The following is a 17,510-nucleotide window of genomic DNA, read 5'->3' as shown; positions in this document are numbered from 1 at the left end:
GGGGGTTGAAGGGCCCTCATTCCTGGAGTAAGGACTGTCAGGAGCCCTGCTGTGGCCTGGAGGTAGCGGGTGATCCTGGGGATAGTGAGTGAAGAAGAGAGGCCATCAGCTGACCAGGAATATAGAGTTAATTACATGTGGATCATGAGATTTGCACAAGCAAACCGAAAATGTTAGAAATGGTGAGGAAAAAGAAAGTCCAGAACTAACATGGAGAAATGAAGGTTTGGAAAAATAAAAGCAGTGACTTAACAGGAAACCCAGGGAAGAGTGAAAGCTTTTCTGGAAAACTGCCCCTGGGGAGCAGGAATGTTGCTGCCTGGAAAATGGGGTGGCAGCCGCTTCCCTTGTTTTTGTAAGAAGAGAGAAGAGATACCTTCAAAAGGCTTGGGTGAGAAATTCAGCAAGCTGAGGTCTGAGATTTCCTGTACAAAAAGGAAAAGATCTTCCTGTAAAAAAAAAAAAAAAAAAAAAAAAAAGACTGATTTACAGCCTATTCCCTGGGGCCAGTTATTAAGAAACTAAAGCTACAGAATTTTGACAAGCCACAGAAGAGACCGTAAAGCAAAAAAAAAGGTGAGGCGAGTTGATGTATGAAAACTGATCACGGCCAGAAACACAGGGTCTCCAGGAGCTGGTGTGGATGGGCCCAAGACCAGTCCTAATAATTGGGATCTCTGCCCCCGCCCCCACCCCCAGCATCACCCGCTAGTCCAGCATCACCAGATGTGTCCTTGGGGAACTGTGTGGCAAAGTGAGTCTCAGAGCATGTGCTGAATACGTTCCAAAACTCCAGGCAGAGGAACATCCCCTCATATCATGGTGTTTATCAAATGTTCACAACGGTGTATGACCTGCCTCCGACCTCGGGAGGCCAGTCTCAGCCAGGACCCCGTCACTTCTTGTTTAATTACCCATTGAGGCAACCCTTACAGTGCATTTGACACACAGAAGAACCTGTACTTTCCTCTACCTGTTATATCCTGAAACTTGCGGTGAGCGCAAATGAGGAGACTAGAAGGGAACCTGGTAGAAATGATATCTGTCTCAGGGGAGAAGAAGGAGATTAAGTCTGTTAGATCCGTCTTAATTTTCTGTCTACAAATGTCTTCTCCCTTTAACTTCTTTGTCACCTGATTTCTGTTACAGTGGGGTGCGTTTCTGAAGAGCCTGAATGTTAGTCTGTGGAAACAGAGACAGGTGCAGCGATGTATGAGCCTGAAGGCCATTTCCACTTCGTCACGTGCAGCACCAAGTTCGGGCGATGTGAAGGGGCGTTTCACCAGGAGTGGTCATTTACATTTTAGATTTAATAACACGCTGTGATACTAGACTGGTTGTCAGACCTAAATTAATCCAGAGACGATGAAACTTAAAAGGAATGGCTTTTATTTTTCAGTTCCTGGCTTCTCACTCACCTCTCGCCCGGAGTTTAAAATATCTGCCAGGAATCCATCCGGGAATGCCACAGGGGATCCTGAAACTTGGGAAGAATCCTCCTTCAGAGGAGCAAGTGGAAGAACTGGGCGAGTGGGAGGCACTTGCTGGCCCCGAGCGGGATGTTGGGCAAAGGCAGGCGCTGGAAGAATTCGTTTGAGCTGTGTTGAGGAAGGAGCATCTTGGAAGGCTAGAGAAGTCAGACAGTTGAGAATTTCTAACAAAAACAAGGCGGGATGCGTGACCCCACGGCACACACTGAACAACGAGGGACATTTCAGCTGGGGAGCTGAGGAAGCCGGTTGGGATGTGGACATCATCTTTCCAAAATATGAAGCCCCCACAAAATAAGTCAGCCTTGCAATTTTGTTTTTAACCTGTTTTTAACCTGTGACCTGATACGGGAGCAGGAACTGACTTTGAAAACCACGATTATCAGAAGAAGGTCCTTGGTCGGCTATGCCACACCTTGACTGCGTCGATGCTACGGGTCTCCCTGCTGAATCGTAGTTTCAGGGCCTCACAGGTGCACCTTCCAAACCCAGGTCCAAATACTGCTGGGCACATCCTTGAGGCATTCGCTGGGCTCAGAAGGTAAAGCTGCCGAGCGGACGACACCATGGACAGTTCCAAGCAGTCACCCCGACAGGGCTTACCTCCTGTCCCCGCCACACCCCTCTGTGGAATTTACAGGGATGCCTTCCGCTACAAACCAGCCTGCCCAGGCCAGTGGGCTCCAAGTGCGGCTCGGACCCACAGCATCAGTGCCGCCTGGGAACTTGCTAGCAAGGCACCACTTCGGGCTCTAGGCCACCATCTGCCCCAGATTTCTCCATCTTGGGACCGGTCAACTCTCCCTCGCTGGCCACGTGGCAAGTGTCGTAAGCGATTGATTTCCACATCCTCCCTCACAGACGTGTGATGCTGCATCATCAAATGATAGGTATCCATATAAATCTGGAGTTTTGTTCTGGACTGTATCCTATGCTATTGATCTATCTTTCCGTTGCTGTCTTAATTATAGCAGTATATAGCAAAACTGATTTCAAAGATCATGTATATATGATATCTATAAATATCTATAAATATATAATCCAGATATAAATGTAATAATTATAAATGTAATAATATATATAAATGTAATATATATAATATAGATATATGGTAAATAAATAGTATAAATATGACTCTTAATATACGATTACTATACCAGCATAGTGTGTCACATACTTTGTTACAAGTTTTAATACATCTTAGGACAAACCCCATTTCTTTCTCTTTTTTAATTAATTAATTTTTTTTTCCAAGAGAAAGTGGGAGCAAGCAGGAGAAGGGCAAAGGGAGAGAGAGAACCCCAAGCAGGAGGGTCCCGCCAACGCAGGGCTTAGTCCCACAACCATGAGATCATGACCTGAGCTGAAGTCAGAGTCGGAGGCTTACTTGACTGAGCCACCCAGGTGCCCGCCTCTTGTTTTCTAAAGAAAAATGAACATTTTCTGATCTCCTTCTCACTCATCTCCCAATCTGATGTTACTTTTTTTTTTTTAAGTTTATTTATCCGCTTAGAGAGAGATGGAGAGAACACAAGTCGGAGAGGGGCAGAGAGAGAGAGCAGGAAAGAGAATCCCAAGCAGGCTTTGCACCATCAGTGCAAAGCCCGATGTGAGGCTCAAATTCATGAACCGTGAGATCATGATCTGAGCTGAAGTCAGACATTTAACCGACTGAGCCACCCAGGCGCCCTTGATGTTACCTTTCTCTGCTTTTCTCATTTCTTTATTCAAATGGTGTAGACATACTGTCTTTACAAATTAGCTTTGGGTTTATTATTCTGTGACTTGCATTTTTAACAGTATTCCACAGACATCAGTACATGTGTGCTCACTTCAGTGGACATCTCAGTATCTTCCTTTAACGGTTGTTTCCTTCCAGGTTTTTGCCGTCAATGCCACAGGAAGCATGCGTGCGTATATTTGCACACAAATCCTTGTGTAGCACTGCTGTCTTTTCCCTAGGGTGCATTATTCTAGGTATAATTACTGAATCAGAAAGTTATGTACATTCTACATTTTAATCAATTTGCCAGATTATTTTCTGAAAAGCTGTAGTGATTTACAATCTTCCCCCACAGTGAGGGAGAGAACCCTTTCCTCAGAACCGTCCCCCTAAATCCAGAGCAACGATTTCCAAATTATGGGAATTATTCCCAAGTTATTCATGTCCAAATTCTGCACATGAGTATCTCTCAGGGAACTGACAAAAATGTAGGACCCCACGCCTCACGTTAAAGCGATTAAATCATGGCTTCTGAGGATCAGTATTTGTTTGAAGCTTTCTGGTGATTCCCATGTGTTAGGTAAGTTTGGAAGGGCTGGACAAGATGTTATCATTTTTCTAAAATATTGCCCAACTGAGGGCAATAGTACTCAGTGTTTTTAAATTTTACATTTCTGGGGTACCTGGGTGGCTCAGTTAAGCATCTGTTTCTTGATTTCAGCTCAGGTCATTATCTCACGGTTTGTGAGATCAAGCTCTGAGTTGGGCTCTGCACTGACAGTGCAGGAGCCTCCTTGGGATTCTCTCTCCCTCTCTCTGCCCTTCCTCCACTCTCTCTCCCTCAAAAATAAATATTTTTTTTAAATTTTTGAATAAATAAAATCTGCATTTCTACGACCCACTTATATGATACTTCCATCTGTATTACCTCTGTGTTTTATTTATATGTCTGTTGTAGTCTCTATTTTTCTTTTTTTTCTTAACTTTTTTTTGTATGTTTTCCGAGGAACACTTTGTATATTAGAAAAATTAACCCTGTATATCATTTGTCTTGATTTTATGTAGCTCCTTTCGTCACACAGAAAGTTTTCATTTTTACGTCATCAAATCTGACAGGTTCTTTTTCCTTTATAGAATCTGGATAGTCTATATATTTTTAAACTGTTTTTAATATTTATTTTTTTTAATCTTTTTCTAACGTTTATTTATTTTTGAGACAGAGAGAGACAGAGCATGAACAGGGGAGGGGCAGAGAGAGAGGGAGACACAGAATCGGAAACAGGCTCCAGGCTCCAAGCAGTCAGCACAGAGCCTGATGCGGGGCTCGAACTCACAGACCGCGAGATCATGACCTGAGCCGAAGTCGGACGCTTAACCGACCGAGCCACCCAGGTGCCCCTGAATAGTCTATATTAAGTCCTTTTCCCCTCCAAGATTATGAAAATAATTTCTTATGTTTTCTTCTAGTAAGTTTATAACCTATCTGGAGACATTTTTTGTAGTTGCTGTGATGTAATACACTACTTTGTCAATTTCCAAATAAATAGACAATTGTCCCAATGCCTGTAAGGAACAAAAGGAGATGCCTCTTCTTATCACTAGCTTTGAGCAGCCTAAAAGTCAGTATGGGGCTTGTTGAATAATTACAGTGCATACCTACTGTTTACAATGATGCAACTATTTTTTAAATGAGACTATATTGAGGAAGATGTTAAATTTTTTTTAAAAGATATGGAATAGTTTCTATAATACGCTCCCGTTTTTATAGAAATAAAATCCATTAGTTGCATAAGGCAAGGAAAAAATTTAGAAAGACATATGAAATTCAAGGCTTAACATTGTGAATAGAATCATCAGGGGAAGAAATAATTTTAAACACATTATTTAAATCGTGACAAAGAGCATGATTTGTTTTTGAGATCCTAATTACTGTAATAATAATGATAATTTTTAAATGAAAGAAAATGGTACTTCTGTTCTTGCATGAGAGACATTCGATTTTCTTTTTAACTGAAGAAAAAAACAATTTTGGTATGCTCAAAATAGGTGGTGAGGGGTCACTTATTAAAAGTGGCATCTGAATGGCTGACCCCGCTCTGGGTGGTCATCCTGAATTTATTGTTGGTTCCAGTTCCAGCATGTAAGAGCAAAAGTGGGCAAGCCCCCGTTTTCAGACAAGGAGGCTCCCTGACCAGGGTACTGGGTGAGTCCTGGAGAAGAGCTTTCCTGAGAGAGATGTCCACCCAATGAGACTCGTTTGTTCACGAAAAACCTCAGCTTCCTAAGCTGTCACCTCCTCCAGAAATCACTGCTTGCAAGTGAGCTCAGGCCTGATCCCCGGAGGTGGTGGGGGCGGGGCGGGGACAGCCCCTCAGAAGGCCCCAGGCGCCACTGATTCACCTGCTGGACTTTTTCCTTTCTCCTCCTCATCAACAGCCTCCTTTAATATTCTGCCTCCTCAAGACGGGCTTTGGGTGGGGCTCAGCCCCTCTCCTCCACCACCTTCACGGAGTCTGCTGATCAGAACGACAGGGGAGCGAAGGACCTGGAAGTTTATAAAGTCCTTTTTGTCCAAGTCTTACTAAGGAAGCTCCACCTACAGCAGAGACTCCGGAGGCAAAGTACCTGTGTTCAGCCCTGTAGCTGGGCCACTTCCTGGCTGTGCAACGTGAGCAAGTGACTTAACCTTTCTGTGCTTCAGTTTCCTCCTGAGGCATAATAATAGTCTCTGCTGCAGAAGCGTGTTCTGTGCGTGCTGTCTGGTGCATGGCAAGTACTGAGGGACAGTAATGCTGCCCAGTTGATGATTGTTTCCTCTAGTTTCTAGTTGATTTCAGAAATAGCGATGGGGAAGGGTTTGCAGATCTTCTCCCTCTTGTTTTTAAGCTTTTCTGGGAGGAAAAAGGCTCATAGAATTTTGAAAGCCCTATCAGAAGCTCTGGAATGAGTCAGAGGGAATAGAGGTCCCTCTCCTGATGTGTGCGTTTCCAGGTCCTCCCGCTGCCCTTTCCAGGTGGGATTCCCTCAGGAATCACCTCCCCGGACTCTTGCTGTCTTCTTAGCTGGGTGGGGAGGAGGGGACTTGAGGCCTAATATGCCTGACAAAGGTCACAAAGTACAGAATAAGACGAAGGTCAGCAAACTGCAGCCTGTGGCTTATGTTTGCAGGCCTTTGACGTAAGAATGGGTTTCGTATTTTTAAAGGGTTGTAAAACAAAACGGGCAAAAAATGTTTACAGGCCACATTAAGCGAGGTGCATACTCTCTGGCCCTTTAGAGAAAAAGTTTGATGGCCCACAAGACAGAGTGGCCTAAGACCAACACCGCTGGTGGAATTGCTGCCCTCAGCATGACCCTGGGGCCGTTGGGACTGCCTCGTCTTGCTAGGACTTCTCAGAATGACATCCCCACTGGGGTGGCTCCACACTAGATCAACCCTCTCATACCCCAATCTGGCTGCCATTTGGGGTTCCTCCCTTGAAAACACTTTTGTGGCTTCCCTGAAGAATTCTTTTTACCCCCAATTGTTTTTGTTGGATTTTGTTGGGGGTGGGGTGGGGCCAGGGCCGTAATGTCGTCTTTGGGATGGAAATGGCATCTCCTCTCCTGGGTAAGAGGCACAGAAGTTTCCACAAATTTTCTAGGCTTTCCGGGATCGTGTTGTTCATGTCCTAGTCGGAGCACCTGCCAGGTCAGTGGTCATTCTTCCCTGAGTGCTGATGTCGGGAGGGCAAGTGTTCTGGCCCCTGTACAGAGTGACTTTCTCAGGGCCGGGGACGTCCCACTGGCAGAGAGAGCGCACAAGGGGCTTCCGGAGCTCAGCAGGAAAGGGAGGGTTGGGACCAGGATGGTGACATCGTTTGGCAGGTGATGAACCTAAAATATCCTAAAGGATATTTGACTGGAAATGGAACACAGGAAATTTGAGAGGGCACCTGTTCTATCTTTCTGCCTCTGTGCAAGCATAGAAATTAAATAAAAAATCTCCATATTGCCTTAACTCTTTGATGTTGTCTTTCCATTATGTTTTTTTTTGGTTTTTTTTGTTTTTTTTTTTTTTATCGTTTGTTATTGAGAGACAGACACAGAGTGTGAGCAGGGGAGGGGCAGAGAGAGAGAGAGAGAGAGGTAGAATCCGAAGCAGGCTCCAGGCTCTGAGCACAGAACCCGACACGGGGCTCGAACTCACAAACCATGAGATCATGACCTGAGCCGAAGCCGGACACCTAACCGACTGAGCCACCCCGGCGCCCACCCCCCTCCGCCCCGATTATTTTTTTAAACACAGTTCAAACTTAGCAGCTTCTTCCCGTAGTAAAAAACCTGGAGCCACCTGGGGTTCTGTTGTTTTGATATTCAGGTCTTTGTACTTCCTGGACCCGGGCTCCCGTGATCCTCAGCTAGAAGCAGTCGGTACCAACATGGCCAAGTGATGAAAACAAGTTTCTCCATCCAAACCTCCTGTTTTTTTCTCATAAATCTACTCATGCTTTTCCTTACATGCATTTTTTTTTTCCTTTGCATTCAAGAATGGATTTGATCGTAAGGATAGTTAAGGGGTGTTTTTAAACATTTAATAATACATTCAAACATAAGCGAATGGGTCACTTGCTCTGATTTGTACTCCACTCTTAGTGAAGCAGGTATCAGTTCATTTCGGCACCTTTGGCCCTTCCCTTCCTTTTGAAGGATGTGCTCGTGCGTGCAGTGGAGCCCCAGAAACCCAGCTGCGCCTGGCGTCCTCGGGGGCCTGGGGTGACACACGCATCAGTTCCCGTTGATAGTCACAGGATTCCCTGCTGTGACCGCACCTTCTTCTTTTTCCTGCCTCCCCTCCAGCCTGTGACCCGGGCCCTGGGTATTCACACATGTTCTTTCTGCTTGTAAATGTGGAAAAACTCAAGAATCTTTACAGCTTAACCTCTGTTGAGCCTGGGGCGAACCTCAAGAATTCAATCAGCCCATAAAAATGTTTACCAGCTCACAAACCTTTCATTGGCCTTTCCCACAATTATTGATTTCCCCACGAGAAAGGCATCTGATGACATGTTGAGTGCTGTAGAAAGCCCAGCAGTACACAGAGTCTGGAAAGTCACCCAGAGCACTATCTCGTGCCTTCTGAGTAGCTCTTGGCGGTGTCCCGAATTGGCCACTTTGGAGCCCTTTCCTCTGCTCCTAGCTGGCCGGGCCACTGAGCTTTTCCTGCCATTTCAAAATCACTCCTGAAAATGTTTCCCTGAATGCTTCCTTGCTTCTGTTTGTGTTTTTCCCTTTTACTTTCGTCTAGTTAGGATGAAAGCTTCCATTTTGTCAGTTCTGCACACACCCCGGAGGCCTTGGCTGTGCGCTATGGCCTCGCTCCTGGGCCATGAGAGAGGAGCTGGTCTTAGGCCAAAGGGAGTGAGCCCAGCCCGGGGACAGTTGCCTCTGAAGGCGCCGTTGCTACTAGGGTGCCACTGCCTCAGACTTCAAGGTGTCGGGTCATCAGCTGGAAATAGAGCTCCTTGTGGTGCCAAAGGTACAGAGGAAAATCACTCCGCAGCTCACCTGCCGCTCCTGGCAGAAACCGGGGGCAGGGAGGGTGCCTGGGACAACCTCAGAAACCAAAGGCCTGGCCCTGAGTGCCAGGGATGCTAGCAAAAGAAGCGCTTCTCAAGCTTTCCTAGCCAAGGGGCACCCGCCAGAGAGAGAGGGGGACACAGTTTTTTTCAGAACTCGGACATAGCGTCAGGCTTTCTGTCCGAAATGCCACATTTCTTTAAAGAGTCACATTCTGCCTTAAACGTTCATGTGAATTTTTCTACCTCTAAAATGTCGAACTTGTTTAAATACAAAATTAGCACTTTTATCTGGTTTTGATTGAAATGTCCTACGTACTACGTGGCTGTAACCCCCAAGAAGCGCAAGCCCCAGTTTTTGAAGTGGGCATCTTTTTTCCAGTCGGGAGAACTGATCAAGTGGCCACCATTCAGGAGGTTTCTGATTCTGGGAGCCTCACTTAACTCTGTCGATCCTTCGTTTCCTCTCCTGCAAAGTAAGGACCCTAATATATCTACCCTCATCTCACAGCTGTAAAGGTTACCTGGAAAAAAATTTGTAAAAAGTGTCTATCTTGAACAAACATCTCTCCCCTGGACTTACCACTACTCTTTCGGTGGTAGCTATAAATATTGCAATTTAAAGCAACCATGAATGTGAACATAAAACTAGCTTTTTTATTTTTTTTCTTGTTTTTTAAATTTTTTTAATGTTTATTTTGAGAGAGAGCGCAAATGGGGGAAGGGCAGAGAGCAGGAGACACAGAATCCAAAGCAGGCTCCAGGATCTGAGCTGTCAGCACAGAGCCCAACCCCAATGCGGGGCTCAAACCCACAAACCGTGTGACCATGACCTGAGCTAAGTCAGTTCTTAAGTGACTGAGACACCCAGGCTCCCCATAAAGCTAGCTTCTTAAAAAAAATGTTTATTTCTTTTTTAGAGAGAGCGTGAGCATGAGTGGGGGCGGGGCAGAGAGAGGGGGAGAGAGGTAATCGCAAGCAAGCTCCAAGGTGTCAGCGAGGAGCCTGACATAGGGCTCAATCTCGCAAATTGCAAGATTGTGACCTGAGCTGAAACCAAGAGTCGGACGCTTAACCGACTGAGCCACCCAGGCGCCCCAAGGAGAAATCTTGAAAGCACCAAGGAAAAGGTGACTCATCAGATACTGGTGAGAATCAGAAGGATTGAAAGAGTAGAAGCCAGGAGTAGGGTGATACCTTCAAAGTGCTCAGAACAAAACTGTCAACGAAGAATTCTGTATTCAGAAAAATCACCCTTCAAAAATGAAGGTGAAATAAATACGTAACAAGATGAACAAAGAGCATTCACGACTGGTAGACTTGCCCTGCAAGAAACACTGTAGGAATTCCTTCAGGCTGAAGGAAAACGACACCAGACAGTAACTCAAATCCACAGGAAGAAATGAAGAGCATCGAAAATGGTAAATATATAGATTGATATAAAAAAAAGTCTGTAAGTATATTGTTTTCCCACTTCTTGTATTTAAGTTGTATAAGCCAACAAATATAACATTTTATTGTTGGGTTTATGCCACATATAGATAGGACACATATGACAATAATACTATAAAGCATAAGGGAAAGAACAGAGCTATATTGGAGCAAAGATATGTTATTTTATCAGATTTATGTTAGTATGAATCTGAAAAGACTGTGACAGATTAGGATGCACACTGGAAGAGCAATCGCTAAGAAAATTTAAAAATAGTAAAAAAAAAAATAACCAAAAATCTAGACTGGTACCCTAAAGATATTTATTTAAACAACAACAAAAAAGGAGGGGCCAGTAAGGAGGAACACAGGAATGAAAGAGACATGAGACATGTACAAAACAATAACAAAATGGCAAATGTCAATCCAAACCTGTCAGATTCCATTAAATCTAAATGCTCACAGTAACAAAACAATAGTGCTAGCCAATACCTACAACAACTTACTACCTGTAGTTCATGTAGGAGGCACTTTAGATATTTCTCGCTTTTAATCTTCATGATAGCACTATAGGGTGAGTATTATTATTTCCATCTTATTTATCTATTTATTATTTTAGTATTATTTTAAAAAATATAATGTATTGTCAAGTTGGCTGGCATAGAGTGTATACAGTGTGCTCTTGGTTTCAGGAGTAGATTCCCATGATTCATCACTTACATACAACACCCAGTACTCATGCCAACCAGTGCCCTCCTCGGTGCCCATCACCCATCTTCCCTTCTCCCTCACCACCCCCCCCCCATCAATCCTCAGTTTGTTCTCTGTATTTAAGAGTCTCTCATGGTTTACCTCCCTCTGTGTTTGAAACTACTTTTTCCCCTTCCCCTCCCCCATGGTCTTCTGTTTAGTTTCTCAAATTCCACATATAGTGAAAACATGTGGTACCTTTCTCTGATTTATTTCACTTAGCATAATACCCTCCAGTTCCATCCATGTTGTTGCAAACGGCAAGATTTCAGTCTTTCTCATTGCCAAGTAGTATTCCATTGTATTTATAAACCACATCTTCTTTATCCATTCATCAGTTGAGGGGCATTTGGCTTCTTTTCATAATTTTGCTATTGCCGATAGCACTGATAGAAACTTTGGGGTACATGTGCCCCTGTGAATCAGCACTCCTGTATCCTTTGGATAAATTCCTAGCGGTGCTATTGCTGGGTCATAGGGTAGCTCTATTTTTAATTTTTTGAGGAACCTCCACACTGTTTTCCAGAGCGGCTGCACCAGTTTGCATTCCCACCAACAGTGCAAGAGGGTTCCGGTTTCTCCATATACTCACCAACATCTGTTGTTTCCTGAGCCGTCCATTTTAGACATGAGGAAACAAAGAGAATTGGGTTCAAATAACTTGCCCAGGGATGATAGAACTAGAATACAAAAGAGCTTCTTGAGTATCAAAAAGACTCAACGATGTGAAAAACGTAAAGTCCCTCTAATGAAGAAGTGAGTGCAGACATGTGGGAGGAGAGGCCTCAGGGGAGGGAGAAGCTGTGCCAGCCACTGTGCTTAAGTGCTTTCCATGAGTTACCCCATCTGGTCTTCACAGCCACACTTCAAGGCAGGTGACACTGTTCTTTCTCTCTCTTTACAGGAGAAGAAACTGAGGCACTGTGCAATTACTTGGCACCAGGTCACACAATAAATGGGAGAATGAATCTTCCAACTGAGTAGCCTAGCTGTAGAGGCTGTACTATTGTATCATGTTGCCCCTTAGTAAGTCACACTATTTCCCCCCACCTCATCCATTAAATTACAGAGAAAAGGGAAAAAAAAGGAGCCTGCAGGTAGCTCTAAAAAAGGAGGGGAGTCCTAAAATGGAAACCAGAAGTGGGATGGGGTGGGGATGCACTGGTCATTCCTGTCTTACCGTCATGATGGGGAGAGGGGTGTGAGCAAATTATGTAAGTTTCAGATTGTTCATTCACACTCACTCTTTCATTCACAAGTAACCACTCTCAAGATTCTTTCTTCCCCCTCACAGGGGATGTGATAGGGTTAGCTATTAGAAAACAACCAGTATTTTAAGAAGCACCTCATAGAATCCTCCCAACTACCCTGTGAATTAGGTGTCACTGTCACGTTTTGTTGATGAGGAAGCGGAGGCTCTGAAAAACTCATTGCCAATGATCATAAACCTCATATGTGGTGGACCCAAGCAGTGAGGCCAGTCTGCCTGCCTCCAGTGTCCACACACCTCCTCCTAGGCCTGGCGAGAGGGATCCTGGCATCAGACTGATCTTTAAGAGTCACTGTGTTCTTCAGATGCATTCCATCACCTTGATTTGAGGCAGTCGGTGGTGAGCCGTTAGCAAGAAGGGAGTTTACATAAAACAAGCCTGTTGTCATTTGTTTAATTTTTTATTTGAACATCAAACAGATTGAGAAAATTGTTTACAGGTGCTTGAGCATCCCACTGGACTCCTTACTTTTTAAAGGTGCAAAAGAGGTTTACAATTGTGTTTCATTAAACAAAGCAAAGCTGCAACAAAACAGAATCACATCGATAATAGTATGCATCAGCGAAAAGGCATATTAAACCGTGAGACACAATTTGGCATTTCAGCCTTTTCCCATAAAACAAGAGCTCTACATTGAAGAATATGTTGTGTACAAAAAGCATTGTTTATAAGCTGTGAGAGAACATAAACTGGCATAATGTCACTTATGAATTCAAGTCTCTATGACCAATGACCTCTCTGTAAATGCAAAGGGGTCCACATCTCAGGCACCTGCTCATGGGGCTGAATGTTGTTTCCAGGGTACACAGCTCTGTACAAAGACACTGAAGATGGATATGGAACATGGCAGCATTTACATATTTAAAAAGTTCAGGCACATTTGGATGCAAAAAAAAAAAAAAGAATAGAAATTTTTCTTCAGTCTCTGAAAGACAGTGCAAAATTGAAGTGCCATAACAGAGGCAGCGATTACTTAGAAAACAATTTTAAACGACTTAGAAAGAGGCCACACTCACTTTAATCCAGATGAAAAGGAAATGCAGTTAGAGGAATCACACTAATGAAAAGATGAATATTTGGGACCAACCACAGTTTAATTCATTTGCTCCAGTTGAGAGTAAGTTTTCAGGGAGTTCACCTGGGAAGAGTGCAGTGTAATCTGGATCATCCTCCCAAGCCTTGTACTGAAAAGAATCATGGTTGCCTCATAAACTACTATACAACTCTATTTGCCTTCCAAATAACTAGTTTCCCAAAGCAGATTTGCCTGTGAATATTAGACATTACTACGGTCCTAGTGACGATTCCCGGCATCCACAGGCCATCTCAGAGTAGGAAAGTATGAATAGGAAGGGATTTGGAATTGGTTTCTAAACTGATGGCCTAAATCAGTGGCCATTTCAATGTATAAGATTTTCATGCGAGAACACCTTAATGTGATCAAGAGTAAATTATCGGTAAGTCCCTTATTTGTTCAGCCCCCAGAAAGCATGGGATATGGCATGGTTAGACGGCCTTGCAAGATTAATAGGAAAATCTAACCAATGACTGAACTTCCTTAGGGACTGGATTTTGCGACCTACGTAGGGTCTTCTCTTTGGATGAACTAGCCTCTCTGTTGCATGACAGCATTACGGAATCATTACCATAGTAAACTGCAAGCCTGGAGCTTGGCAATGGCCAAAAGAACCATAGACCGCTAGCAGTTCCTTAGACTTAGACCTTAGACCGTGGATGACGCTTCTTCTTCCATAGAATTCCAGCTGCCATTTTAGAAATGGCTGTCATTTGTAGTTTACAGGACACTAGTGGAATACAGAACCCTGGTGCATACCCCAGGTGCCAGTATCGATCTGCCTCAAAATACTTTCAAGGCTTTTATTACTGTATTTTCCACTCTCCAAATTCCTGACCCTAGTTCCCCACCCTACCCTAACCCCAGGTTGATCATGTCTTTCAAAACTTAAATTGCCTCCGAGTGTGGAGGGGGTGGGGAAGACAACATGTTCCCTACCCCCAACAGCAGTATCAGCTGCAAAGTGTCAGCTGTCCATTAGTGGCACTTCAAATAAGAATGAGAAGAGATTTCTAAAATTATTTGAGATTCCTGGGCTAACACTCCAACCATCTGGTGTTCTCTGCCCATTTCAAATGTAGTAGTATCTTAACATGAATACAAACACATTAGATGAATAATGTAAAACCCTCCACTTTATTATTGTTTGGATTTAGCTGGTATTACATCATCTATAGTACTAGAATTTTTTTGTCTGTTTTTATTTTTTTAAAAGAAAATCTAAGTATAAACATTAAAAAGAACCCACTGACCCATAGGTACTGTCCAAAAATATTACTACTGATATTTTGGTAAAGCAAAATTAGCTGCCCTGAATAATTTTCCTTTGCAGGCAAAATCTCTGCTACATAAGATTGTCTATCATTCAATATCCAACAATAGGCATCTGGATTAGTGCTATTTTGTCTACTGTGGATACAAAAGTTGATATGAAATATGATCTTCATTTAAATGAATAATCACCAGGCCTTAGGCATCAACGACCGCATACATGACAAGGTAGCTCTACAAAAAAACCTAAATATTTTTCGTGGGTTTTGCATGTTAACCCAGTCAAATTAAATCCAGAACGGAATTACTACATTCAATTGTCTGATAAACAAGCATTGCAATTTCAAAAACAAAATATATTATACTACATAAGGTGCTTCTTAAACAAAAACAAAAGAATTATGTTCTAAACATATCCTTACTGCAGATACACAAAATTGCCCCTAAATTCAGATGCACATAAAATGAAAAAAAACTTAACTTTTTTTTTTTTTTTTTTGGCCCTCCCAGGTTCCCAGTCCTTTGGTGATCGCTTACTAAGTAATCAAAAATGAATGAAATCCACCTTTTGAAACAGGCGTCCCAAGAGATGCCCTCGAAGCTTGGCTGTGTTGTTGGCTAACACATCACCTCTCAATGGGGTTCAAATCATAGAAACTGAAGTCACTGGAGGAAACCAGACTTACTTTTTGGCTGAGAAGAAGAGATGACCCATAGTTGGCTCTGGAGATGCAAAGGCCTGGGGAAGACTGCCCTGTGGCCCCAGCGAGCCTTTCTGGTTTAGCCTATAGGTCAACGGACTCCTATGGCCCAACTTTAGACACGCTTGCTTGGCTTATGAAGTTGGATGAAATGAGCTTTGGGGGAAGTTTTTTCCCCAAGGCCAAACCCTGGTTGTTGGATGAGCTCTAGACAACCAAGAACACACGTAGGCTGACCAGGTCCCCGGCAACCCCAGTAGGGTGTCTCTGATCCCGGCCCTCTGGCCCCGTCACCCCAAAGTGTGCTGGGAAAACCTCAGGAATGTGGCTTTCTACTGCTGCTGCTGCCAGCCAGGGTGGCAAGGACAGAAGGGCTTCCCACGGATCCCAGGGCAGCCCCACAGTGCACATGGGGCCTGCCAGGGGCTCTCGGGGGTACCTGTGGCCTGTGCACGTCCACCATGAGCCTCTCAGGTTTATCTGGTTTCTGCCCTCCTGTTCTCCAAGACTTACAATAATCATGCACATTTACTATTTACCCCAGCTCCCCAGGGCTAAAAGTGTCACCAGGGTGTCCACTCTTTTGAACCGTTCTTGGCCATATGCTGGGCACTACAAGCGACTAATTCACCTTCCGTGTGAAGTCACACACCAGGGAGATCCGAGTAGAGCGCCCTCTGCTGGCAAGTGTGAGACCACACCAGAACAGGTCCTGAAGCGGATTTACTGCAAGTCCTGAGGGGAGAGGGCTTTCTCTCATCAAATGAAAACAAAACAAAACAAAACAACAAAACAAAACAAACAAAACACAAGAATTTATCCCTCAAAGGGAAACTGGTATATGTAGAGGTGACTTAATTGGGATCAACTTGCTGTTGATGGGTCCATGGGAAGCGAGAATTAACTGGAACCCATGACCTGTGTGTACATAGTGTCCTCAAAAACCAGTGGAGGAGCATTCAGCAAATCTGAAGGTGCAGTGTATTAAGTTGACAAAGTTTTGACAGTTAGGGGACCTTCCTTCTCTGTGGGCATCTTGTATTCCTATAGGGCAAATGAATAGACAATCACTGAACATTCTGCCTACAGCCATGCAACAGAGCAAAAGCTTTAAGGTATTACTTTAATAAAACGATCCGTTACTATAGGAATACAAGATGATGCCATAATGAACCCTTGACCTAGCTTTCTCCAAGTCAGCAATTAAAGGAGCCACTGCCACGCCTTTCCTGTGGCTTTTTCTTAGAGCCAGTGAACGCTTCACAGAGATGAAATGTCCACTCTCCAGGCCTGGGTCTCAACGAGTAGCTTAAATGCACAGTCACCTGAGTCCCAGCTCATAGACTGAGTTCAGTCATGAAAAGTTACAGAATCCTCATGCTTAGCAATGTAGCAAAGGGGGCAGAGAGAGCCATTACAAAGAATTTAGCCCTGGAATCCCTTTGGCTGCTCCCAAAAGAAGGCGTGCCACTAAGAACTGAGCAAGCAGACGATGGCCACTCATATTAGGAAGCCACGATGGCGGATGCATGCCGGAGTGCGCGTAGAACTCTGCTATCGTGATGCATGACGTGGGTAACATGCTGCAGGGATTCTCAGGACCTTGGGGGAGCCTGGGAGCTCTCAGACTGTGGTGGGGAAAGCCCCTGCCTCCTCGGTGATGTAATATGCTTGCAAGGAATGTGCTGAAGTTGAGCCCGTGGTGGCCAGCTGGCTCTGGTTCATCTCCTCCATGGGTGCGCCCCCCCGGTTGGCTGGGGCGTGCAGGCGGTGGGCGTCCAGCATCTCCAACAGCAGGTCGTAGAGAGGCACTACGTTTTTGCACTTCATGTTGTACAGGTGCTCCATGCCTTTGTTACTGCAGGTGGGAAGACACAAAGGGGACCGCTTTAGAGTGTCGCAAGCTCGAGGCCTGCCGAGACTCCAAGGAAGGGGAAACTAGGGAAACTCCAAAGACACCGGCATGCCGATCTTTGTCCCTGTTGAAAGAGCCATTCCAGGATTTGTTATGCGGGCGACTTCCTTCCACTGACTCAAATGAGGTTCTGTTCCCCGCTATTGCATCTAACAAGAGAATGGAGATGATCCAGTCACTCCAGTCATGTAGGAGGGAGGCTTTTAAATGTGTAGAACAGTTCAAGAACTTCCCTTGTTTAAAATGTTCCAGCTCTTCGCCATTTTGTAGGAATACGCTCTAAATTTCTTTCCATGCTCTGCAAGGTCTAACTGATGTGCTTCC

The 17,510-nt window shown here is 44.3% G+C and overlaps 2 protein-coding genes across 6 annotated transcripts in view; one reads left to right on the top strand and one right to left on the bottom strand.

Annotated features, from left to right (window-relative positions):
- The window catches only part of SYNE1 (spectrin repeat containing nuclear envelope protein 1), a 490,159-nt gene extending 482,946 nt beyond the window's left edge, over window positions 1-7,213 (top strand). The window contains exon 146 of one of the 2 annotated variants that reach the window (XM_058735689.1): window positions 1,150-7,213. In XM_058735689.1, coding sequence (XP_058591672.1) covers window positions 1,150-1,326 — 177 coding nt within the window. In that variant the 3' untranslated portion in view covers window positions 1,327-7,213. The remainder of the gene's footprint in view (window positions 1-1,149) is intronic. The other variant, XM_058735694.1, reaches the window with a different exon arrangement.
- A 5,391-nt stretch (window positions 7,214-12,604) lies between these two features.
- The window catches only part of ESR1 (estrogen receptor 1), a 427,462-nt gene continuing 422,556 nt past the window's right edge, over window positions 12,605-17,510 (bottom strand). For all 4 annotated transcript variants that reach the window (XM_058735672.1, XM_058735671.1, XM_058735670.1 and 1 more), the window contains exon 9: window positions 12,605-17,129. In XM_058735672.1, coding sequence (XP_058591655.1) covers window positions 16,895-17,129 — 235 coding nt within the window. In that variant the 3' untranslated portion in view covers window positions 12,605-16,894. The remainder of the gene's footprint in view (window positions 17,130-17,510) is intronic.

The sequence above is a fragment of the Neofelis nebulosa genome, chromosome 6 (genome assembly GCF_028018385.1).
Source record: "Neofelis nebulosa isolate mNeoNeb1 chromosome 6, mNeoNeb1.pri, whole genome shotgun sequence".
Classification (NCBI taxonomy): domain Eukaryota; kingdom Metazoa; phylum Chordata; class Mammalia; order Carnivora; family Felidae; genus Neofelis; species Neofelis nebulosa.
The sequence above is the reverse complement of the archived record's forward strand: the minus strand, read 5'-3'. Positions and strand labels throughout refer to the sequence as shown.